Source organism: Pinus tabuliformis, chromosome 5_1 (genome assembly GCF_031772625.1).
Source record: "Pinus tabuliformis cultivar Carrire ecotype Pingquan chromosome 5_1, CPIR1, whole genome shotgun sequence".
In the NCBI taxonomy this organism is placed as follows: domain Eukaryota; kingdom Viridiplantae; phylum Streptophyta; class Pinopsida; order Pinales; family Pinaceae; genus Pinus; species Pinus tabuliformis.
The window spans coordinates 453655954-453679918 of NC_142305.1; the positions used below are offsets into that span (position 1 = coordinate 453655954).

The 23965-nt window shown below is 35.1% G+C and overlaps 2 protein-coding genes across 2 annotated transcripts; both read left to right on the plus strand.

Moving 5' to 3' along the window:
* The first annotated feature begins 202 nt into the window (after positions 1 to 202).
* Positions 203 to 1710, plus strand: LOC149165445 (uncharacterized). Its single transcript, XM_089429811.1, has 3 exons — positions 203 to 313; positions 398 to 614; positions 755 to 1710. The coding sequence occupies exons 1-3, from the start codon at positions 203 to 205 to the stop codon at positions 1708 to 1710; spliced, it is 1284 nt and encodes a 427-aa protein (XP_089285937.1).
* Positions 1711 to 22530: 20820 nt separating this feature from the next.
* Positions 22531 to 23727, plus strand: LOC149165446 (U-box domain-containing protein 26-like). Its single transcript, XM_089429812.1, has one exon. The coding sequence runs from the start codon at positions 22531 to 22533 to the stop codon at positions 23725 to 23727; it is 1197 nt and encodes a 398-aa protein (XP_089285938.1).
* Positions 23728 to 23965: the final 238 nt, after the last annotated feature.

Genomic DNA, 23965 nt, shown 5'->3' on the forward strand with positions numbered 1-23965 from the left:
TTAAGGCGGTGCAAATATTTTGAAATAAAGAGAAGAGTATCCCCACCTTCGAATGCCTATAATACTAGATCAGTGAGTGCTGCGATCCGATGTAGTGTAGGGTTTAGTGGTTCTGCATGAGGGTTCAGGAAGATTCAAGGGGTTTATCTCGGGATTTAAGCCTCCGACCGGATCAGTAGAGAGACTGTAAAATTGAGGTGCAATGGCTGTGTCTTCTTCACCTTCGACAGATTTCTCTTTCGAAGCCCAAGAATTAAGTTTGCTGTTATTGAATGCTTCCTCATCATCGTCTGATATTTTGAATTCATGCCGGGTCGTGGAATCCTTCATCGATAGGCACAGCTGGGATCAGACCAGGCATTTTTAAATAACATGCTTCCCCGTTCTGCTCCGCAAGATCTTCGGCTTCGAGGAGGTCTTACAGCCGTCCGGCATTGGTGGATGGATCGCGCAGACCTCTGAGCATTCCGCGAATGCGGTCGTAAATCTTCTCTCGCCGTCTGGAGCTTTGTTTTCGTCAATCTTTGCCGCAGACGAGGAAAATGTGGTTCGCTATGTGTTTCCATCCGAGCGCCTTCCGGCGTGGATTCGTCACATGGTTCAGTCGGAGAGGGGTTTGTATATCTTATCTGAAGTCTGCCCTGCTTTATTTAAAGATCGATTGAAGGAGGACTGCCATGGAGGAGGATTCAGGTGCAGTTGAATGCATTTGAGTATTTTATGTTTTGGTTTGCTTATTACGCTGTATGCAAAGATAATGATATTATGCATCGTTCGGATTCGGATGAAATGAAATTGGGGTTTAAGAAGGCTTCCCGGTCTCGTTTCGAGAAATGGGCGTCTTCTCTGCATAGTTTGCACGGTAGCCATGACAATGGAAGGCCTGTGAAGTTCAATTCTAGCCCTTATTTGCATCTTCTGAATTTGTATCTACACAAATTTGTTCCTATATCTGATTTTTGTGCTCCCAGTGTGTCTGTACATCATTTTTTCGAGGAGAATCCATCGATATTTTCTCGCGCCGAGTTTGTTGTTCATACCTTTGTACAGTTTTGGTTAGTGAATGACGATTTTTCGCCCTTACCTTCACGGGTTTGCCAGTCTTTTGGTATTTTGTTACCTGTTAATAATCGATATCATAGGTATGGTCTCCCCAGTGTAGAAATCACAGAGGCTGTGAAAATACTGGTCAATTATGTAAGCAGTACTTTGTGTTGTCCTCAAGAAGAGTTGAATTCTGGATGGAGAGCTGCATCACAAATGGATACCTTGAGATTGAGGTCATTTTCCTTGCCACGGAGTAGTTTGGTTGTGCCTGCTACATGGTCCCTTCTGTTACAGAGGCCTTTGTATAGGTTTATATTACGAGCTTTCAGTTATTGGCCAGTAGGTGCTTGTCTGAAGAAGGCTACACCCATTATTGATCTATGGTTGGATTATTTACAGCCTTGGAATATTGGTGAAGAAGGCAAAATGATGCCCGCTCTCGAAGAGGATCATTATTTGGAGGTAGAGAATAAGATGCTTAGGGATAGGGATCAACGATTGTCTCCACTTTCAGGTAGCTTGCTTCAAAAGAAAAAGACTGGTACTGATTCTGTGGGATCATTAGTAAAAAGAAGCACGAAAGAAAGTTGTTATGGATATAATGATCATTGGCAAAACTATGTTCTGGCTAATTATCCTTTTTATAGCTCTCTTGTTGTTTAGTTTCTTGTATTTGCCCACAAGTTCGTGCACATCAATACCAAGGCAGTTCTTCAGATGACTCACAAGGTGCATTGCTCTTTCCTTTACTCTATTATGTCTTATTGATAATAGCAAGGAATAGATGAATAAACTTTGACACTTCAAGAAAGACCCCATGTTTATTTAAAGCAAGATCCAATGGTGGATTAAAGGTACTTATTTCAAGGTAGGATCAACAATTAGGATTATTATACCTAGGTTTTGTATCTAGAAAATTTAGACATGAGGAATTTACTTTTGGAAGTGTGAAAATCAATTAGTTGGAACTTCCTCTTGCATGGGAATAATCACATAGCAGGAAAGGAGAAAAAGTGTTGTCCAGATCCGAATGTAGATTGTTGCCTTTTAAATATTGAATTTGCCTTGCTGTCAGTGCTATATTAACAGAAAAATTCAACATTAACAACAAATGATCCATTCCTGATACATTAAGTTATGAGCAGTCTTCATGCATGTAAATGTAGGCTTGAATTTGATATAATCGTTTATTAGTTTAACAGACAAAAAATGTCCTTGGTTTATTTTATAGGCGTTTAAACTATCTTTCTTATTTTGCACTCAAATGCTTTGTATGTGAAAATTATGTCGTGTTATTGAAACTTAATTTGGTTGTTAATTCAACAAACAAATAATTGTCTGTGGTTTAAATTAGAGACATTTAGATTAGCTTCTATTTTTTGGATCTCAAATGCTTTGTGTCTGAAAAATACCTATCCAACTTATTATTTTATGTTGACAAATTCATTGTAGTTTAAATAGTTGTAGACAAGATTTCCAATCAAATAGCTAAGCACACCATCTATTTACAGTCTTTTGTGGAGGGTCATTTCCATAAATTATCATGTCTATTGCTCGAGAAACAATGGGTAAATTCAGCCTGATGTCATTGCACTGAAGTTACTTCTATTTGATAATTCAGCGAGCAATTTATATGCTTCATGTTTTGGACGAGTTCTGCAAAGAAGGACTGAGTTTTGCATTTTACATCTGATAGGTACTTCGCTAACTTTGTATAATGGGCATAGATATTGAATGGATATGGACAAACTTGTGATCCCAACCCAAACCTGGTTTGACTATGCAATTTTGAAGAAAATGTTTTTTGGTATATTCTTATGCACTGTCAAGGGTTCTCAACACAAATTGGGAGTGATCATGTTTGCTGTCTTTATAGTATAATTGGGCTAGGAGGCTCATTTTACAGCCCAGTGTGAACGTGATGTGTAAGTATGTCCGTGCTCAACTTGGACTCTAGAGTTGACATGTGTCCCTCTTAAAATAAAAATAAAATATTCTCTAAATAGAAAAGTAATGTTGGCTATAATAAAAAAGAAAAAAAGAATATGCTATACATGTTTAATTAGTTTTCCATTTGACCTATAATATAATTTCATGTAAAGTAATTAGAAGTAAAAAAAATTATGCGAGTAAGATGTTTAAACCTTATACTTTTCAAAAAATAAGTTAACACTTTATATAAATAAATTACTTGAAGATCTATATTAATAACTTGTGTGAATATCAACTTATGTGAATCCGTGCTTAAGATGGATCCATGCTGGTAAATCATAATGCTTTTCTGACCAAAAAATGTCCTGAATGTGTGTAGTAAGACTTGAAGATCTATATCAATAACTTATGTGAATCCGTGCTTAAGATGGATCCATGCTGGTAAATCATAATGATTTTCTGACCAAAAAATGTCCTGAATGTGTGTAGTAAGTCTGTTGCTTTCAAAGAAAATTGAAGTCCTAAGTTTCTCAAATCTTTCCCTATAACTGTCTGGATAATGTTGATATGCCAATAGTCGGCATTCGTAATCCATTCTCAAGTCACATAAGAAGTGAGTGCAACTCAATGTTACTTAGGTGGATCATGGTTGGGTGGGCAGTGGTCTTGCCTGAAACCTTGCGTTTCCTACCATGTTTGATGATTGTTTTTTAATGTCTTATTGAAAATGTTCCTGGATTTCAATATTTCACTGTTTTAGCTTGATCTTCTAACAAGTTCACTTCTTTGATAACGGTAGCAGTTGGTGGTTATTATTTCTAATTTGTTTCTTTTATCCAGATAGAAACAATACTTGAAATCCAATTTACATTCGTGCATTTTCATTGTATATTCATGATCACTTTAATTTTCAACAGGTTTGGTATTTGGTTGAGATTTATGTCAGTTTATACTGGAGTTCATAGTACATGTATAATTTTGTTTGTTAATGTATTTTTTGACAAGTATATCAAATGGGATTCAAAAGGGTGGACTGTGGTTATTCACAGTTGAATTTCCATGCGTATTTCATTGTATCATTAGAACTGAGATATGTAATGGCAATAACATCTTTTTCTGAACGTGTCCTTTGCAGTGTTACCTCTATTCTTTGCTTTTCCAGAAAACTGGTTTTATAATTTGTTAAAGTCTGTTGTATTCTAATGTAATATTTTGTTTTCATCTGTAGGTATTAAGTGTTTTGGTATCTTCAAAAGAGCTACCGTGTCTTATTCGAAGCATAGATTCGACATACAATGATGTGAAGTCGGGAAGTGTGCCATGCTGTTTTGACAGTTTGCATAAGGTTGTGCCTACCATCCGAGAGCAGCTACAGGTCTTCCCTCTATGACCTATATAGTGTTCTGACGTAGGCTACCTTATCCAATGCACCATTTTTAAAAAGGTTTTGTTTGGAAAATGCCTCATTATATTAAGATGTTTCTTTGTGACTACTACAGGACTGGGAGGGTGATTTATCAAATTTTGAGAAAGGCAATGAAATTACTCACTCTCCTTCGCAAAAGGAAACACCGATGTTGCAACTTTTCAGCACCAGTGATAGTGGAGGCCATCAAATGCTAAAGGTAAGTTTTGTGAATAGTTTCTCTTTATCTCTTTCTTTTTGCAAGACTCATTTGGTTGATGGATAGGTTTATAATTTATTCTGCCCGTACATCAAAATTGGAACCTTACAAAGATAATTCCTTACAAACATTAATTCAACAAAATTTTTATTTATGCCATTATAAGGAGGTAACTGCATCAGTAATTGTTTATATTAATTTTCCCAGAGAAAGATGTTCCCTTAACTTGCCCACATATTAACTGTTCCAAGTGAGGAAGTTGGTACATTGTCAGAGTGATGGAATCCCCCTTTCTCCCTCCTTTCCCTGTATTTTTTTTCTGGGTGAGGAATGGAATTGACTTCTAGTTGAAATACCAGCTGGTAACTGGACAGAACTACTTGGGAATAGATCCTGTAACCTCCCTGGGTATTATGCCTTATGTAGAAAGGGTTGGGAAAACTGAGCTATACTATTGTGCTAAGTGTTCATTACATATGTACAAACATGAAATCAATCACTATCTTTATTGGGATTTTCTATAACTAAAATGGAAATGAATTCTATAAATCTTCCATACAAAAGGTTAGAATGACTTTAAAGCTCAGGTAGCTGGACATTATTTTATTCAAGAGGAGAGCTGTGTTGGAGTAGATTATTCCTCAATTTTTTTACCACACTGCAGAGCTCATCTTCAGGGTATAATTGAAGTTTGATTAAATTTGGGCTTGATAAGAACATACTTTTGAAGTTTGATTAAATTTGGGCTTGATAAGAACATACTTTTAAAAAATTGATTTCTGATTAATCTTAGCTGGATAATAACCTAGTTGTGATTTAATTTTGCTAGTTGGAAAATAATCTGCCATGGTCTGGATCTTCAACTTGTCCTAACGATGAACCACACTTGTTGGTTTGGAACGCGTCGACAAATGATTTATGATGTGATTTATGCCGAAAAATCTTCTCAATAATTGAGTTTCTAAACTTTATAGATGATTTTTATTTTTTATTTTTGGGAGGGGGTGGGGAGGTAATTTAAAGGCCTTTTATTAACTGTTGATGATCACATATGATCCAACCTTCTGTATGCCTCTGGTCTGCCACTATGGAAACCGGACCATTGGCAATACAGGAGGTCTGCTGTCCAAAAATATACATTTTAAAAAAATATACTGAGTTCTAAAAAAGCCTACAGTGCCTTGGCTTAACAGCCACAAAATATAACACATAATCCTACTATAATAGTAAAGATAGAAAACATAAATTTTCATGAGGAGACTAGGAGGTGGAAACCTCCACATCTATGGGTGCTTGATCACCTGGACTATCTAGATGAGTTGGGCCTTTGCCATGCAGTAAGACTGCTTTTATCCTTGTCAAATGCTTGTCCATGGCTTTAAATTCCAACTGCATCATGTTCATCATCATCAGAATTTTGTTTTTAGTGTCATTTTTGGAAAGGAGTACCCTTCCCTGCAGCTGTCTAGTTGTAATGGGACTGGTACATCTACTCTTGATAGATGACCTTCCAGCAATGAAGCAGTGATACCTCTCAAATTTCCATTGCCATTTTCCCACCCTCAAATGCTAGTTCCAACTCACACGGCAATTGATGAGCTTTCGGGGTTATGTATGCCCTGAGGAGGCCCTGCTGCAGATAGAATCCACCTCAGAAGTGCGTGCCCCGGCCAACTAAGGGGTAAGGACTTGACGAGAGGAAGAAAATAAAGAGACCTGAGTAGGAGCTGATCCCAAGAGGAGGGTAGCCCAAGATGGTCTGGTCCCTCTCTCACACCACACCTCGACAAAGCCTCACACCACCATAAACAAAACCAGAAAAACCATAAAGCAGCAAGGAATAACAGAGGATGCCCTGGATTCAGCATAATCAGATAGAAATTGCCATTCATGAATAACATTTACCATCATGAAACAACACAATGTGCCTTTGCAAAGCTTCCCAAATCTGAACTGAGACCTTGCAAAGATTGCTTTTCTCATGCGAGGAGTTTGGTGGATAGTAAAAGCATCATCTGAGATAATGAAGGGACGTACAACTGTGTACACATTCTCATGAAGTGGTGTGGTAGGCACATCTACCTTGCTGGGGTTAGATGAAGTTAATTTGATGTAAAGCATCAAAGAGGAAACATGACATCAATGACTAGTTAAATGTGTTGTTTAGAAATTAGACAAGGTTAGAGAAGGTTATATTGAAATTTCACATTGGGTTGGCCTATACTTCTACCCCTTTTTTGGTTTCTTCTCTTTTTTCAGCTTTTATTTGTTTACGCAGAGGAGAATTTTCATGTTTGCAAAATGATGCTTTCAGAAACATATTCATCCATCTGACACATCTATAATTTCTCCATAAGTATACAAAAATGGTGAGGAGTGCAAAGTTCCTAAACTACTGGTCTGTCTGATCTTCTGCTGTTAAAACTTAAAGTTAGCTCTAAGAGTCTAAACAAAACAATTTGATAGTTAATTTTGTATGAATTGAAACTTCTGTGTTTACCTTAGATAAAATTTTACTTTGAAGCACATCGTTGTAGATTATACAACCTTTAGGCATACATATTTTCTTGATTATCTCTTCTATTTTTTGCCTCACACCAGATACTTCTAATTGATTTATTCCAAAGTGTGTTTCCATCAATAGTATCAATAGATTTTCGTATAGGGGACCTTGCTAAAAAGATCTTGCATTCTGTCCCTCGTACCTTCTTTAAGAAATGCCACCCATTTCCAATGGAGTAGAGGCCACTTGTTTTCATTTTTATCTCTCCAAAGGATGTTTCTAATGATGCTCTCTAGATATTGTATAATTGTAGCAGGGGCCATTAGAATGTTGCTTTGATAGAGGGATATCTGATAGGATTGGCCAGTGTCCAGTCTCTTGCCGTATGTTTCAAACTTGACAGGTAAATAGGATAGGCCAATGGGATTGCTAACTTCATCAGTGTTGATGAGGTAGGGATGTAAAGATTGCCCTATCTCTTCTATTTAAGAAAAGCCCCATCTCTTGTCCGTCATGCCCATGGGGGAAGTTCAGTTTAGGTTTCAGCTTATTGTATAATACCAGTGTCCAGTCACTTGCCTTATGCTTCAAACTTGACAGATAAATAGGATGGGCCAATGGGATTGCTAACTTCGTCAGTGTTGATATAAGGTAGAGGCGTGAAGGTTGCCCCTGATAGAGGATATTACAAGTAGAGGAAGGTTCTCAACATGGCATTACTAAGTGATTGCATCCATCTAGAATTTGAAGAATTATATATTTTTGCTTGTCTCTGCATTAGATATGTCTACTAAATGCTTCCAGTTAATGGGGCATTGATTTGAGCATTCAATATATTTTTATTCTTTATCAAAGTATTCTTTTCTTGTATTTGTATTTTTCAATTTATGCCTTACGGCGTTTCCTTTGCAACATCTGGTGCAAATGCTAGTATATCTTACCTCATTTTATGGTTAGCATTGTATAACAAAAACATGTGTTGTGTTATGTAATTAATACTAACATGTAATATTGATTTTTTTTGTCAGAATGCTATAGGTAATGATTGCCAAGACGATGATCCAAATTATGTTCAACATATATCAGGAGATGATGAGGATGAGGATGAGGATGATGGTGGTGAAGGAGGAGATGATGATGATAGTTGCGGTGTTGGTGATGATGTGGATCAAAGTAATGAGGATGGTCAAGATGATCATGAGGATGATCTTTGTGGTGGTAGCTAGGCATGCACATGCATTGTTTTTTATGAAGAAATTATTGTGTAGAATGACATTGTTATGTTTAGATGGGTGTTGTGAATTTACCCTATATCAATGAGACATTTTGATTTTGTAATCATACGATGAGTTTGATTTATGTATGTTGTTAATTTATCGTAGAATAACGATATTCATGAAATATTTTGATTTGTTAATCATATTTGAATTTTACTTGTTTTGATTAAAAATAATACTGATTTTATTAGTATTATGTTGCTATTTTATACATGTTTTGAAAATTGTTAATGACACATTGTTATTTTTTTGGATGGATGTTGTCAATTTCTCTTAAATTTCTTTACAAATGATTTTGAATTGTGATATCTGCTTTAATGATATTTAGAAACTATCATATATTTCACTATGAATCTATAAAGGGGGTCATATATGTAAAGAAAAATATACTTTATATAAGAAGTCAAATGCGGATGTAACCATGGATGCAAAATTGAAAGTAAAATTGGATGTTAAACTAGGAATTAATACAAAATGCAAACAATTGACATACAAAGTGTTTTAAATGAGAAGTGAAAAATTGTGCAATAGTTGACACAAAGAAGGGAACAAAACATGGCATACAAAAGGATATCAAATTGGGCAATAACAAGGACACATAAATGGGCACCAAATTAGATGCAAAAAAGACAACAACTAGATGTAAAATAAGATGCAAAGTTGAGCGTTAAAAAGAAGCAAAAAACGTTACAAATTAATATGCCAAATGATGATGCAAATAATGGTGTAAATTTGGGATGCAAACTTGGGTGCAAAAAAGGAAAAAAAAAAGATGTAAGAAAGACATAAAACAAGATGCAAAATGGGGCTGAAAAAAGGTGAAACCAAGGATGCCATATTGGATGTAAAAAATGATTCCTAATCACATGCAAATTTAGGCTCGAACTCAGACACAAAATTATATGCAAATGTGGACACAAAATGAGGCAAAAAAAGATGCAAATTTGGATGGTGAAAATGATGTAAAACTAGACACCAAAAAAATGCAAAATTGGATGAAAAAGTCGGTGTAAATAATGGTGCAACATTGGACACAAGTAGACACAAAAAATGGTGCAAAAAGGGGCATAAAATAGCTTAAAATTGGATGCAAAATTTGGTGCAAAAACAAATACAAAAGTAGATGTAAAAAATGGCTCTAAATTGAATGTACCATTAGACACAAAATAAGATGCAAAGGTGGACACAACACATGACTCAACATAAGATGCAAATATAAATGCAAATTTGGATGCTCAAAATGATGTAACATTAGATGCAAGAGATGGTGTTAAAAATGATGCAAAATTGGATGAAACAAATGACGCAAAATATGGTGCAAAATGAGATGGGAAAAATAGAGACAAATCAAACGTAAATGTGGATGTAAAAAATGGTCCAAAAAAAGATGCAAAAATGGGCACAAAAATGGATGCAAAATTTGGTGCTAAATCAAACTCAACACATGGTGCAAAGATAGGCACCAAAGCTGGTGCAAAAATAGAAGCAAAAACTAGTGTAAGACTAGATACAAAACCTGGCATAAGACTAGATGCAAAAACTGACACAAAATGGATGCATAAAAAGACGTTAAATTGGATTCAAAATACAGTGTAAACTTGATGCAAATGATGGTGCAAAAATGGAAGCAAAGAATGACACAAAATAGGAAGCAAAAGAGAATGAAAAATAGATGCAAAAAATGACACAAAACTAGAAGAAAAACCTGTCAAAATAAGATGCAAATCTTGGTTCAAAATTTGACGCAAAAAATGATGCATAGTTTGGTGTAAAAAATGATGCAAAATCTAGCGTGAAAAAGGATGCAAAATCAGGTGCAAAAAAGGACGCTTTAAAAATTGTACAATAGAGCCAGATTTAGCGCCAGGTTGCTCATCACAATTACAAAAAAAATGCACTAAAATCTGGCGCTAAATTTGGCGCAAATCGCTGGTTTTGTTGTAGTGAAGGATGAATAGTAATGACCGATAGACAGATTGCAGATGAAGTTCTCCATGGTTGAGAGGGAGTGTTAAAATTGGCAACCAGGGCAAAACTTCATGTGGGTCATCTTATTCATGGCTAATAATATGTTTACTAGATTCCTCTCGTCGAGAGGTGTAGGATTGATATAAAGATCATCCAATTCCGATAAGTATTCATGGAGATATGAATTTATTTTGATTATGGAATTATTATCAAGCCGACCTACAACTCATGTAGGCTCAGAAGCCCAACGGTCGCATCTATTCACCCACCAACGTTGTGTATAAATATAAGAGGACTTTTCCTCATTTGGACTCACTCATCTCATGACATCTCTCTCTCTCTACTGAGCAGATATGAGTCTCTTCTCTACTGCGCTGAAATGGGTCTCTCTCTCTCACACATGTGAAGCCAGAAGCTGTTGAATTTGAAGCTACAACTGCAGAAGTAAAGATTGACTTGCGTGGCCTAGAAGATCTCCTCTTTGGAACTGCGTTGTAGGTTCATCTGAACCTCCTTTGAAAGCCACAACTTTTGGTGGTGGAATGAAGTCGATCCGACGAACGATTTGCAAGATATCTACTGCCCTAGTTTGAAGACAGAAATTGCTGAAACTGAAGCTGCAACTGCAGAAGTAAAGATTGACTTGCGTGGCCTAGAATATCTCCTCATCTGAATTGCGCTGTAGGTTCATCTGAACCTCCTCTGAAATCTGAAACTTTTGGTGGTGGAATGAAGTCAATCCGACTATCAGTTTGTGAGATATGGTATGCCCTAGTTTGATAATGAAGCCGCTAATGCTGATGCTACTGATCTAGGGTTTGCTACTACTGATATGAATCAGATTTATTGTGCTATTTCTCTCTGTTGAATTATTGAAGATAAAAGAAGAATTGATCAAAGGGTTTCCCCACACATTGTGTGGTTTGTCCCTGGCTAGCCGCCACATCTTGTGTCTCTTGTCTTGGCTTGTTTTCTGTCGATCGTTTAATGTTCTATCTGCACTTTACTTTATGTACATTTGATTGCTAATTGGTGGAATATAATAAGAAAAAGAAGTAAACTGTTATAAGCATAGAACATACCATAACTTAACAGTACCTCCCTTTGTACCCCATACTATCCCCCCTGTTTCATCCCCGAAACATAAGAAGAAAACAAATAACAAGATCTGCTCAAAAGAGTAGTCCACAGGTAGCATGCATGTGCATCTAGCCATCCAAGAGAAAGGTGAACCCTCGATCTAGCTGGTGCCTCCCTCACTTGAGATGGAAGTTGACCGTGGCAGCTCTTCTATGTTGGTGTGTTGTGGGTGGATCGTTACCCCTCTCTATCTATCATGTAGGGGTCGTTGTCCTTGTTGTTGATTCGTTGTCATCTTTTAGGTTGTTGTCTCATTGGGTGATGCGGGTGGTGATAGGCTAAAGCTTTAACTAATGGAATATATTTCTTGAATTCATCTACTATTGGTGCATGAGTGGTGTCTGGTTCTTTATTCTGATATTTGATTTGATGTTTGTGTTTGGTTTCTGATCACCAAAGGCTCATCATCTGATGTGTCAATGTCATTAGAGCTTTGTGCTTCTGCCTGCATAGTCTTTGCTTCATCCTCCTTGGAATCTACCTATTTATTAATGGAAATATCTTGTAATGTAATTTCTTATTTTTATACCAGAGCTTCAGAAATTTCTTCTGCACATTAATATTGATAGTACCAACAGATTCCATCCAAGAGTATCCCAAAACAACATCCACATTAGCCATATCTGGAGCATAAAAATCAGAATGCAATACATACTTGTCCATAGAAATCTGCAAATCTTTATAAACTTGCACATCCTCATTATCAACTTGTGTGCTTTCCATGTGTTTTGTTCGAACTTGCAATTTTTTTTCCAAACTAACATTTATAAGATTTTTCTTGCAACTGGGATTTATAGACACAATGATCTTCTCCTTCTAAATACATTCATGAATCTGTAATAAGGAGATACCAGTAACACATATTTCACTAGATTTGGGTTTATTACAAGGACATCACTTGAATTGAGCTTTTTGGTTATTTCGAAATTTTATATCCACTATTTGTATTCAACATAAAATAACCCCTTACATGTCTCATTCTGTTATCTTCTAGCATGAGACCATTTCTCTAAAAAGACTTTCTCAAACTCTTCATTGAAATTGTGTACAACTTCTTACTATCAAGTGATCAAACCATTTGGTAGCCTCATCCTCCAAACCGAGACAGACTAAATTTTTCCACCCTTTCCCATATAGTTCTTTTTCACTACTTGTGAATTCTTCAATAATAGGGCCATCATCTTTGCCTAAAAAAAACATCTTGCTAGAAACCACGAAGAGGGTTTTGAAAAAAAATGACTTGGATAAAATTTATAGTGGCCATAGTTTGCCTAATATTTTTCAGAATCCTTATTATGATCTATTTTCGGAAATCAAACAGCCATTATGCATCTTCCCATGTGTTAGAAATCTTGATCTAGGTGTTGGAATTTCAGATTTGCATAACAACTGTCCCGTTGTCACAAAAATTTCTGAAAAAAGAGATGATTTTAAATCAGTGATATCTCCCTCATCTGGACTTCGATTCGACCGATTTATTTTCTGAAATTGCATAATTTTTCAAGATGATCTCATATCAGTAATTAGTTTCTCAAAATTCCCTAGAAAAATGACAAAAGGTTAACTCTATATCCACCGTCCACGAATTTTTGTCATAAAATTTTTGCAACACAATTGATTTTTAAATCAATGATATCTCCCTCATTTGGACTCTGATTCAGCCAATTTTTTTTAAATTGGATATTTTTTCACAAAGAATCTAGTTTTTCAATTAGATTCTGCAAATTTTGCACTCGAACGTATAGATCTAATCTATAAACTGATCGCCCCAAAAAATTTCCTGCAAAAAATAGAAAAATTCTTCGCTTTACCCAAGAAAATGCTCTAATACCACTTGTAATAGATTTGACCTGCAAATATATGATAAAGAAAATGTACCCATAAATAACAAGAGATAAGTAGATAAACTTCAGATCTTTATTAGTATCAAAATCCTTGAGGTAGGGTAACACCATACATTCACTCCTTAAGGATGGAGAACACTCCACAAGCCATTTGCTTGTCCTTACAATATTCCTCGACATCTCTCACTGGGGAATCTTTAGCCTCTATATAGGCCTCATACATATAATACCGTGGGTCATTACCATGGTTCTCTCAATACCATCTATCTAATAGCATGGGCTTATCACATTATTTCTAACTACTTGTGGTCCCTTACATGATATAGGTTAACCACTTTATTTATTAATATGGTCCATCCCATTATTACATTATTCCCTTGGGTACCTCCCTTTATACCCCATACAATACCATGGGTCATTACTACAGTTCCCTTAATACCATCTATCTAATACCATGGGATTATCACATTATTGCTAACTGCTTGTGGTCCGTTACATGATGTGGGTTAACCACTTTACTTATTAACTATGGTCCATGGCATTATTACATTATTCGCTTGGGTACCTCCCTCTATACCCCATACTATCGCTCCTAGGTATAGCACAAGACTACTCTACTATAATAATGTTGCATATATAAATCAATTTTGCATCCCAAGTCTTAGGATGCTTTTGATCATAACCCATGAAAATATTCACCAAAATCTTGTTGAATACTTCTATTTTCCCCTATATATATGAATGTAATGTTGTATGCATCTTCTACTTTGTATTCATATTCCCCCACATGATATTCCAAAATTCCCTAAGAAATATAGTACTCTTAATTGAAATCTTTGTAATTGTCATCCCAAATTGCACCAAGAAATATTCAAGGAACAAGTTTGCTACATCTTTCCATTTGATGGCCTTTTATAGGGCATAGGAATGCACATATAGCTAAACATGTCAACTACCACAAATAAGTAGTCATGTCCTTTGTCAATTATTAGTAAACCTCCCACAAAATCCAAGGAACTACATTCCAAAGGATGATCAGGTGCATGAAAGGAATTTTATAGACCTTTCTTCCTTTTATGCGGATTGTTGGTACAATAATATAGAAATTTTCTAATGTGACAAGCTACAACTTCTTACATTATAGATAGGTACACATACCTCCATGATGTGAATTCTTGGGAAAACTTGTAATTTTTATGCAAGCTACCTCATGAGTTAAAACATATTTTGATTTGTCTCATTTACCAAGTTAGGGAAGAGGTTTATGTGTCAAGTTATATGTCTTTTATGTGTCATGTGTGACCAAATTATAAATTAATTAGTTTCCTAAATAACATGAAAAACAAATAAATTTGTAGACATCATACAAAACAAACTCACAATACATAATTGGTTAAGGATTTCACCCTCCAGTACTGGGCTACATCTCCTAGGACATCCATCAATGGCTAGGTCCTCTTTGGAATTATTGGTCAATGTATGATTACAAGCATCTGCTACACTCCAATAGCTTTGAAAACTATACCATTGGGTTCAGAAAACCCAAAAACCCAAAAAATGGATATTAGATCTCTAAAAATTGTCTCTGGCTAAACTGTGTTGTATCTCATCCATTGGTGGCCCTGGGCTTCTTCAACTTCAACATGGGAGTATCATGCACATAAGTTATTCTATGCCTCTACAACCTGCACCAATGAGTTCGCAATGTTAGAATCATCTAGGAATGACTATTAATTTTCCAAAATTGGTCGAAAATTGCTCAAGATATGCTTCATTCAGTTTTTCCCTAGGAAACCCCACTAAAACTAGAAAAAACTCGAGTTAACACTGCCAAAACCAACAGTCCCACCAAAGTTGGTGCTCCAAATTTTCCGCCAAACTTAACAACAGTTTAGTTAATGATGATCATGATTAGAGGTGCTAATAGCACTTAGTTGTTTGCGCTAGCCCTTGGTTTTTGGAGTGTGGTCATATGGAGAGAGGGTTGGCTCCCTCCGCTCCCACCGTGAGCATTCACTGTTGCATTAAATAAAAGGTCATGGCAAATGGTTTCAAACCCTGTTGTTTGGTCCAGCGGTAAAACATAGGAGTTGGAAGGGGGAGGTCACGGGTTCAACCCTCCCTCTACCCATCCCATAATATATTTTTCCCATCGAAATAAACATTAGCATATTTAAATGTTTCATGGACTTTCGATTTAATGCGTCATTGTATTGTTTATATGCAGATTTGATATATAGTTTAGATATATAATATAATATCTAATATCTAATAATTATAATATAATATATGAATTTAAAATCATATAAAATTATATATATATATATATATATATATATACAATTTCCACATAATATTCACCATGAACCAATAATTCCACCTTGGAGGACATTGGGCAATTCCACCTTCACACAACCAAACTGACAAATCCTAAAGTGACACTTGTCACAACCTCATTGGAAAAAAATAGAAGAAGATTCCCATCATGCTGACTATACTTCCATGTCATCATTCTATCTTGTTCTGCAATTTTTTTAGTTGTTTAGGAAAATGAAAAACAAGTCTTTTCTCCTTCACCCGGACTCAGTTTTTAGTGAAATGAATTTTTTTGTGACCATCTTGATGAGACGGACACAGTCATAGAAGTTTCGAGCCAATCTGAGAATTTTGATTTTTGAGAAAATTCTGGCCCCTAATCGAGATTTTGATCACTCTATAAGTAGGAAATTTTATTCCCAGAGCCAAAATGTTGATTTCCTTGCAACCTTATAGGTATTATATTGTTATATAAGCTATGATTTGTCACCTTCAAGATCACAATGTTTGTTCAACCTACAGAGTAAACCATTATGGAAATGATATTCCATATTGCTATCACCATGTTCTATATGAATTTGGCCCCATAGCTACTAAAGTACCTCCTTAATGCCCTCTTATTATATATATGCCTCTGAGAATGCATCACATAAGAAAGGCTCCATATGCATCAAAGTTTCCAAATCTATATACTTATGCTTGCGTTATTGTACTTGATAACTGGGTAAAATTATTGTAAGAAACCCATCTTCTTGTAATTCTTTGTTTGTTGTATCTTATTCTTGTCCTACATATAGCATAGAAACTACTAATTTATGTGGATAATGGTATTTATTCCCATGAAATAATGTGTCCATCTTTGTCTAATTTGTACTAATCATAAATATCTTTGTCATGTGTATCATATATGATAACCTCCCCATGAAATAACTTCATAAAGATAATATACATCCCTTCTTCCTTAGGTCAAGACCACTCCCAAGGAATACTCAATTAGATCCTTAAACACATTGAAGGTCATATGGATGTTTAGTAACACAAGAATATGTGATTAACTAAGTTTCCTATTTATCTGAACAAGAAGCTTTTCTAATTCTTTCATCATTGGAGACTCTTTACTGTCATTGTTATGTTGTATATTGGTGTAGATATTCCTCAAAATGAAGCTTCAAACTTCCAACGATACTATGTTGCCCCAACAAAACTCATAGCGTTGGAGAAATGTTTGGGCTTTAGCCACTTCATGATGGACTTCATCTTCATGATAACATATATCTCAAGCTCCCATATACGAATTACATAACCAAATACACCAAAGAAAACATTTAAAACTCACATTTTTTGAGGTTTTACAATGTCTCATGCTTCCTCAAAGTCTTCAGCACCTCCATTAGATGAGATCCATGATCCTCCTAGGTGGAACCTCCGAAGGAGCACTCTAAACCAATATATAATCTAAGTATACAATAATAAATGAATCTACATATGGGCATAATACATCATTAGTTAGACTCATAAATGTAATGGGTGCATTTCATAAACCAAAATGCATGATGTACACTTTCCAAGTCCAATCCTTCTTTGGTACAATTATTATGGTTGGCCCATAAGGTGACTTGTTTGGTGGAAACACATGCTACTCTAGTTGTTACTTTAGCTAGTTCTTAACTTCATTTTCTTCAAAAATGGACTATATATACAAATAAATATTACACAGTTGGGGTTCTAGAATTAATTGTATTGCATGCTCCATTTCCCTATTGGATGGTAACCCTTTGGGTTCCTAGAACACTCCATTTTGTGTCTATGAAAACTCTTCTAGTTGATGTTTTCTCTCTTTAGTACAACTCTCTATGGATGCCTTTGATAACATTGATTCATCATTGATCTTCTCTTCATAAAATTAAAATATATTTATTATTGGAAGTAATTAGTTTATTATATTAGTTCACACCTACGGTGATATATTTGATTTATCTTTATGCTTGTTGATAATAAAGGAAATCCCATCCTTGATAAGGCACTAATGGTTAGCTCTCCACATGAATATTGTATCACTCGTATCCATGTAGTTATGTCCAAACATGAATCTAATACATCGAGTCGTACCACATCAAATTCCGCTTCATCAATATAATCAACTATTATAAGAAATTTAATATGTCATTATTTTTCTACCTTTTTATTTGCATCTTTGTTTATCCATCATAATGGATATGGTATAGGACAGTAGTCAATCTCCAAAAAAATAAATCACTAGATACATTGGTATGAGAATAGTTTGTGAACCTAAGTCAATCAAAGAATATATCTTGGCCTTATTGACTTGGATATCAATGTGGAAGAGTTTGTTCATCTCCTACCCATCGTCATGATGAAGCTTGCTAATATTCACTTCCTTTTGCACTAATTTTCACAAAATATTCACATCCACATTAGAATTTGTTTCAACTTTATTACTCAAATTTATAGCCAAACTATTCTTTTTCATTGCATAATTATTGTGGTTCTTTAGGTTTATCTCTGAATGTAGCTTCTAGGAATTTTTTTTAGTGTTACCATTAATGTTGCAATGGTTAAAAATGTTGCTAGGATGCTTGCACTAAAACACACTGGTTGAGATCTTCTTACCCTTTCTTGCTTCTAACTTCTTCTCCAAATCCTTCGAAGCTTCTTGGTGATTTTTCTAATTTGAACCACTTGGTTTCCTTTTTTTTTGGTCTATGCATTCCATATATTGTTCATATATGTATGTTATGTCCCCAGTCCATGGCTAAAAAATCATCCCTTTATTTTATAGATCGCTATATAGATACGTTAGATACTTGAGGAGTATAATTCATTTCCTGGCGAAGTTACACATCATTCTTGTCATCTTTCTTAGCCGAGTGGTGTACTCTTGTACACTTTTACGTTTGATTGAGTCCATTAGTCCTCCACGTACTTGATAGGGTAAAAGTGGAACTTAGTGATGGTTGTTCAGTCATCTCACCTATTTATTGGAGAAGACAAAAATTTTCAATATGGCTTTTGCACTAGGTAATGGAATGGCCCTCTAAACTAAATGATATATTTTTTTCTTCATCTATGTGGAGAATTCTAAAATAAGCTTTTAATTACTGTAATCAATTAACCAATTTCACTCCATCATATCACTTAGGTGTGGATTTATTTTTTGCATTTATTCCATATAGAATAGGGACTATGAATTCTTAATGAAATTCAAACATGGATAATCTTTCTCAGACTCTTTCCTTGACTCATTTCTAGTGTTTTCATGAACTCCCAATTTTCCTTCTAATCCAGTATCTGCGTTAGAGCCTCTATTTTATCTCACTGTTCTAAGATTAATTTCTAGGGGTGGAATGATGTTGTTGATAAGTGATTGATGTCAACAATTTATGTTTTCAACTTGATTAATCTCTCTTTTACCTAATCTAGAGGAAACTTATCTTCCATTGCTAGGATTCTACAGCTTTCTCCTTAAATCAATTCATTCATCCCATACAACTTTCCACAAAAGGAACCCGAAGAAACCTAACATTGATACCAAGATGAAGTGGAAGGAGTTGTTGATATTCCATTGGATTAGTTTGTCACAACATATATGGTAAAATTACTTAAATATATATTATATTGGGTTAATTTTTCCTTTAGGTGAAAAAGTATTTAATTGTTGATTTCTTGCTTTGAATGAACAAAAACATTGAAATGCAATATATAGAAAACAAAAGGAAATACACATATGCCTACACAATAGACAAAAAATTTTCCCTAGGAAACCTTTATGAGAGAAATATGGCTAGAAGGTGAAGCTACCTTACACTATTTTATATAGTATGGAAATATGGAAATATAAAGGAAGATGTATTTAGTGGAGTCACATAAGATATTTGGGCTATAGGCATACAATAAACCTCAACCCCCTCTATTCTACTCTTTAACTTCTTACTCTCGATTGCTTTGTTCAAACTTTGCCTCTTTTTTCTGCACTAACTACCCACATGAAGTTGCACTTCTCAACTATGAAGTTGAATACGTTTTAAAATGTAAAGCATACTCCCAAAATTAATATTAATGTAACCCATACTCCTCCCAGCGAAAAGAACATGTATCATCGAATGTAACATCTAATTGCATCAATTCTAACACCTATGCAAAGAATTTTCTTTCGAAAAACCTACTAAGACATTTCTTTCCCAAAAGGACATGTAACGTCTCATAAATGGTGTCCACCATCTATATGATTTCTATATAATGGTCTTCGCAGATTTGTTTTGGACTATCCTTGTCCAGTCTGAACTAAAAGGCAATAGTTCCTTTACAAGGAAACGATGTGGTGACACAAAAAGTTTCAAATAAACCTTTTCTCTCTTGTATTGCCAAAAACTCCCTTAGTACTGATTCTGGTCATGCTTAAAGGGGTTACAAGTTTTCAAAAAATAAAGAAAATTTTGGTCACCTCGAATGATCCATGACAAATAATTTGGGTATTGTAGTTGCAACTACTTTGATTTCACCATTTAGAACACACTAGATGTAGCCACGATAATAATGTGATTTTTTATTCATTTAGATGTCGTGAAAGTGCATATTGAGATTTAGTTTCTTGATTTGATAAAATTCCATCAGAAAAGGGCCATGATCGAGTTAAATGTGGGACTTTGAAAAACAAAATTCAACAATGTTCAGTAGTTTTGGTTGGCCACAGTATGCAAAAGGTGAATGTGGTGAATTCAAAAGGGAGTATGAAAAACAAAAATACAATTTTCATAAGCCCATATCATTCTTCAAATTAATTTAAAATAAAAATTGTGTGTAAAATAAAAAAATGCTTTCTCTGTGAGTGTTTTTTACAATTAGAGAAATTTTGAGGTGAAAAATGGGCGGCAGAACCAAAATCAACTTTATAAGAACCAATAAGATTCAAGATGATGATTTCAACTATGAGAGACGATTCACCATTTTTGCAGTAAAAAATTAAAAAGGTTAAAAAATAAAAATAAAATTTCAAGTCATATTTCTACTTATCTCCCTGTAGTTTCACTCAAATTTCAAGTGGAAGCACTCGTTGGATGAAAAATTCAATTACTCATCCAAGCAATGTCCGTGTTGCACACTTCCGATGTACCGACATACATGAAAGATGTGATTGCAATCATGTTTTTTATGTACTTCTCATTTTTTGTGTAACACGGTTCATCAAAAAGGTATGCAACATGGGTACTCCTTGGATGAGGAATTAAATTATGCATCCAACGAATGCTCCTACTTGAAATTTGAGTAAAATTGTAGTGAAATAAGTTGAAAATATGAATTGAATTTTTTTTTTCCTCAAAAATTTAACAATGTAATCTAATATTATTTTATTATTTCCACTATTATTTAAAATATTTGTCACAAGAATCATTTTGTACCTCAAAATTGCTCTAATAGATATATAAATTATATATATCATCTAATATAAATTTAAAGTTTTAATATTGATAAGATATATTAAGAATAAGTTTAATCATTAAAGATTTGTGTTTCGGTTATTTTTTATTATATCATGTAATATTTTTTTTGTTGAAATATTTTTAGGTTTGTTGTTTTAATTTATAATTATGGAAAAGTTTTGCTTTTATGGAGAGAATTAAATAGGTGATATAATTTAAATTTATAATTTTAATAATATTACATTTTGTTTAAAATTGATTGGAAAATATATTTATGAAAATGTTTAACAATTAGATTATTAAAATCAGTGTGAATTTGAATATTAAATATATTCAAGATATAGTATAATAATAATAATAATAATAATAATAATAATAATAATAATAATAAAGTCAAGTCTTACTAGCACTAGTCGAAGATGAACTTCCTTAACAAGGCAACCCAAGATCAAACCTCATAGGATGATTATCCCTATACTAAGGGAAAAAATATGCTAAAAACTCTAGTATTAAGCCACACCAAACCTCGAAAATAATGACAACTCATTAAAAATAAACATACATCTATATATTAATCACAGTAATATTTACCCTTTTCAATTAAAATGGCCAAAGAGGGCTAACTGCTCCAATGCATTCAAATTGAAGACAGGTTATGGGACCTAACATTTCGGACGACGGTCTCATGTCACAACGCTACAGCCCATGATGCGAGACGAGGACCTGACCGAGCCCCATTCAACTCTTAGATTATTGAATATTCTATTCAACTTCACGCTCGCTGCACGTAACATTACAGTCAAAGTCAAGTAAATAACGGGCGGATTGATCTAGATTTTCTTGTAACGTCTTCTAGAAGGAATAAAAGATCGCTGTTATTAGTTTTCCAATGAAGTCTTCCAGTCGTAAGCTGCTGCTTGTTTGAATGTTCAAGCCAGAAGATCCGTGTTATTAGTTTTCCAATGAAGACTTCCAGTCGTAAGCTGCTGCATGTTTGAATGTTCAAGCCGAAGACTCTTCAGTGGCCGGTCGAAGACAACCTATTAAAAAAGATAATCAATGATCCGTTTCCATAATAAAAATCAGTCCAACGCAATTTTCAAGATCAAAATGCTGGACACGATCTTTTGACGCTCTTCCTTTTGCAATCTATTTTTGTAATTATCCCCTAATTTTTCGTTCTTTTCGAAGCCATTTCTCGTATTCTCAGAGGCTCTATAAAGTTATGACAATACTATCTATATATAAAGTTATGACAATATCATCTATATATGTGTCATGGTCCTAAGCGATTTATGCGGTAGTGTAGTTTCATCTATATAATAATTTTATTTTCAAATACAATGTTTCCACAATCATTTTAGTTGTCTGATAATTGTTTCTCTGTTTTAGCTAGTGTTTCCAATTCAAGGAATTATAGATTTTAAGAATTTGTAAAACATGCCAGAGACAAGAAAGGAACTCGTGGATCTCTCTACATCGGTATCTATCCCACCCTTATTCAGGTGTCCTATATCTTTGGAACTGATGACAGATCCAGTGATCCTATCCTCAGGAATAAGCTACGACCGAACTTCCATTGAAAAATGGTTTGGCGATGGAAACAATGTTTGTCCAGCGACTCTCGAGGTTCTTCACAGCAAAGAGCTCATCCCCAATCACACTCTTTGCAGGTTGATACAGAAATGGTGTGTTGCGAACAGTTGGAATGGTCTCATGAGAAATCCGACACCTGAATCCGTTGAAGAGCCGAGAAAAGTGCGCCAAATAGTTGACGATATTCAGGATGTGAATGCAGATAAACTCAAAGCTTTCAAGAACCTCAGAAGTCTATCCACGGTTCGCGAAAGCAAAAGACAGTTTCTTCAATCTGAGGGAGCTTTGCCGGTTCTTATCCACATTTTGGATTCTGAGGCCTCAATGAATTCTGAAATGGGTGCGGATCGTGAGGTAGTGGAAAAAGCAATCGGTGCAATTTCATTGTTTTCTGTGGATGATATACCCAGCTGCAGAGATTTCATAAGACCCTCTGTGCTGGCTGCCCTGGAATGCGTGTTGGCAAAGTTTAGTGTGGAGGCCAGAATGAAGGCAGCATCTATTGTGGAAAAACTGGCAAACGATATAAATGCTGCCAGAGAAATTGGTACGAGAGAAGGAATCATAGACGGACTTCTGAAGCTGTTAAACGAAAGTCCATATCCTTCTGCCATTAAGGCCAGCCTGAAGGCATTATTGCGTTTGTGTAGCTTGACTAGAAATAGAGCCAAGATCGCCAAAGCAGGTGTCGTTCCTCGCTTGATTGAGCTTCTTCTTGGTGCAGACATAGACATCGCCGAGCAATCGCTAGCAATTATGGAGGCGTTCTCCACCATTTCAGAAGGCCGGTGTGCCATAGTGGGCCATGCCCTAACGGTACCAACTATTGTTAGAAGCTTGCTGGCGGTGTCCGATGCTGGAACTAACTACGCAGTTGGGATCTTATTGAGAGTCTGCTTGAACACAGAAGAAGAGCTGCTGACAGAATTTCTCCAGATGGGCACCCTTGAGAGACTGCTTTTTCTGTTGCAAATGGGCTGTTCACCAAAGACGAAGCAGAAAGTGAATGAGCTCCTTAGGCTCCTTTCTCCCATACCCTAGAAGAGTTCATGCAATGATTCTTATAGTCGCGAACTATAATTAATGCTGCAATACGTATTTCTCAGGATAATTAGGATAATGAGTTTCTTAAACAATGTACCTTGAACAGCATTGTAAGGCCAGTCTGACATTCTTTAGCAGACTTATCCTTTAGCAGACTTGTTTCAAGGTTTATTGATATAAATAAAATAAAACTTCATAGTCTATCTCTCGGCTAATATAATTTTTGTACCTGAGC

Excerpts from the sequence above, each read along its gene's own strand:
- LOC149165445 (XM_089429811.1), top strand. The coding sequence starts at position 203 with ATGGCTGTGTCTTCTTCACCTTCGACAGATTTCTCTTTCGAAGCCCAA. Across the intron at positions 314-397 it reads ATATTTTGAATTCATGCCGG|ATCTTCGGCTTCGAGGAGGT; the intron begins GTCGTGGAATCC and ends CTGCTCCGCAAG. Across the intron at positions 615-754 it reads CATGGTTCAGTCGGAGAGGG|ATAATGATATTATGCATCGT; the intron begins GTTTGTATATCT and ends CTGTATGCAAAG.
- LOC149165446 (XM_089429812.1), top strand. The coding sequence starts at position 22,531 with ATGCCAGAGACAAGAAAGGAACTCGTGGATCTCTCTACATCGGTATCT.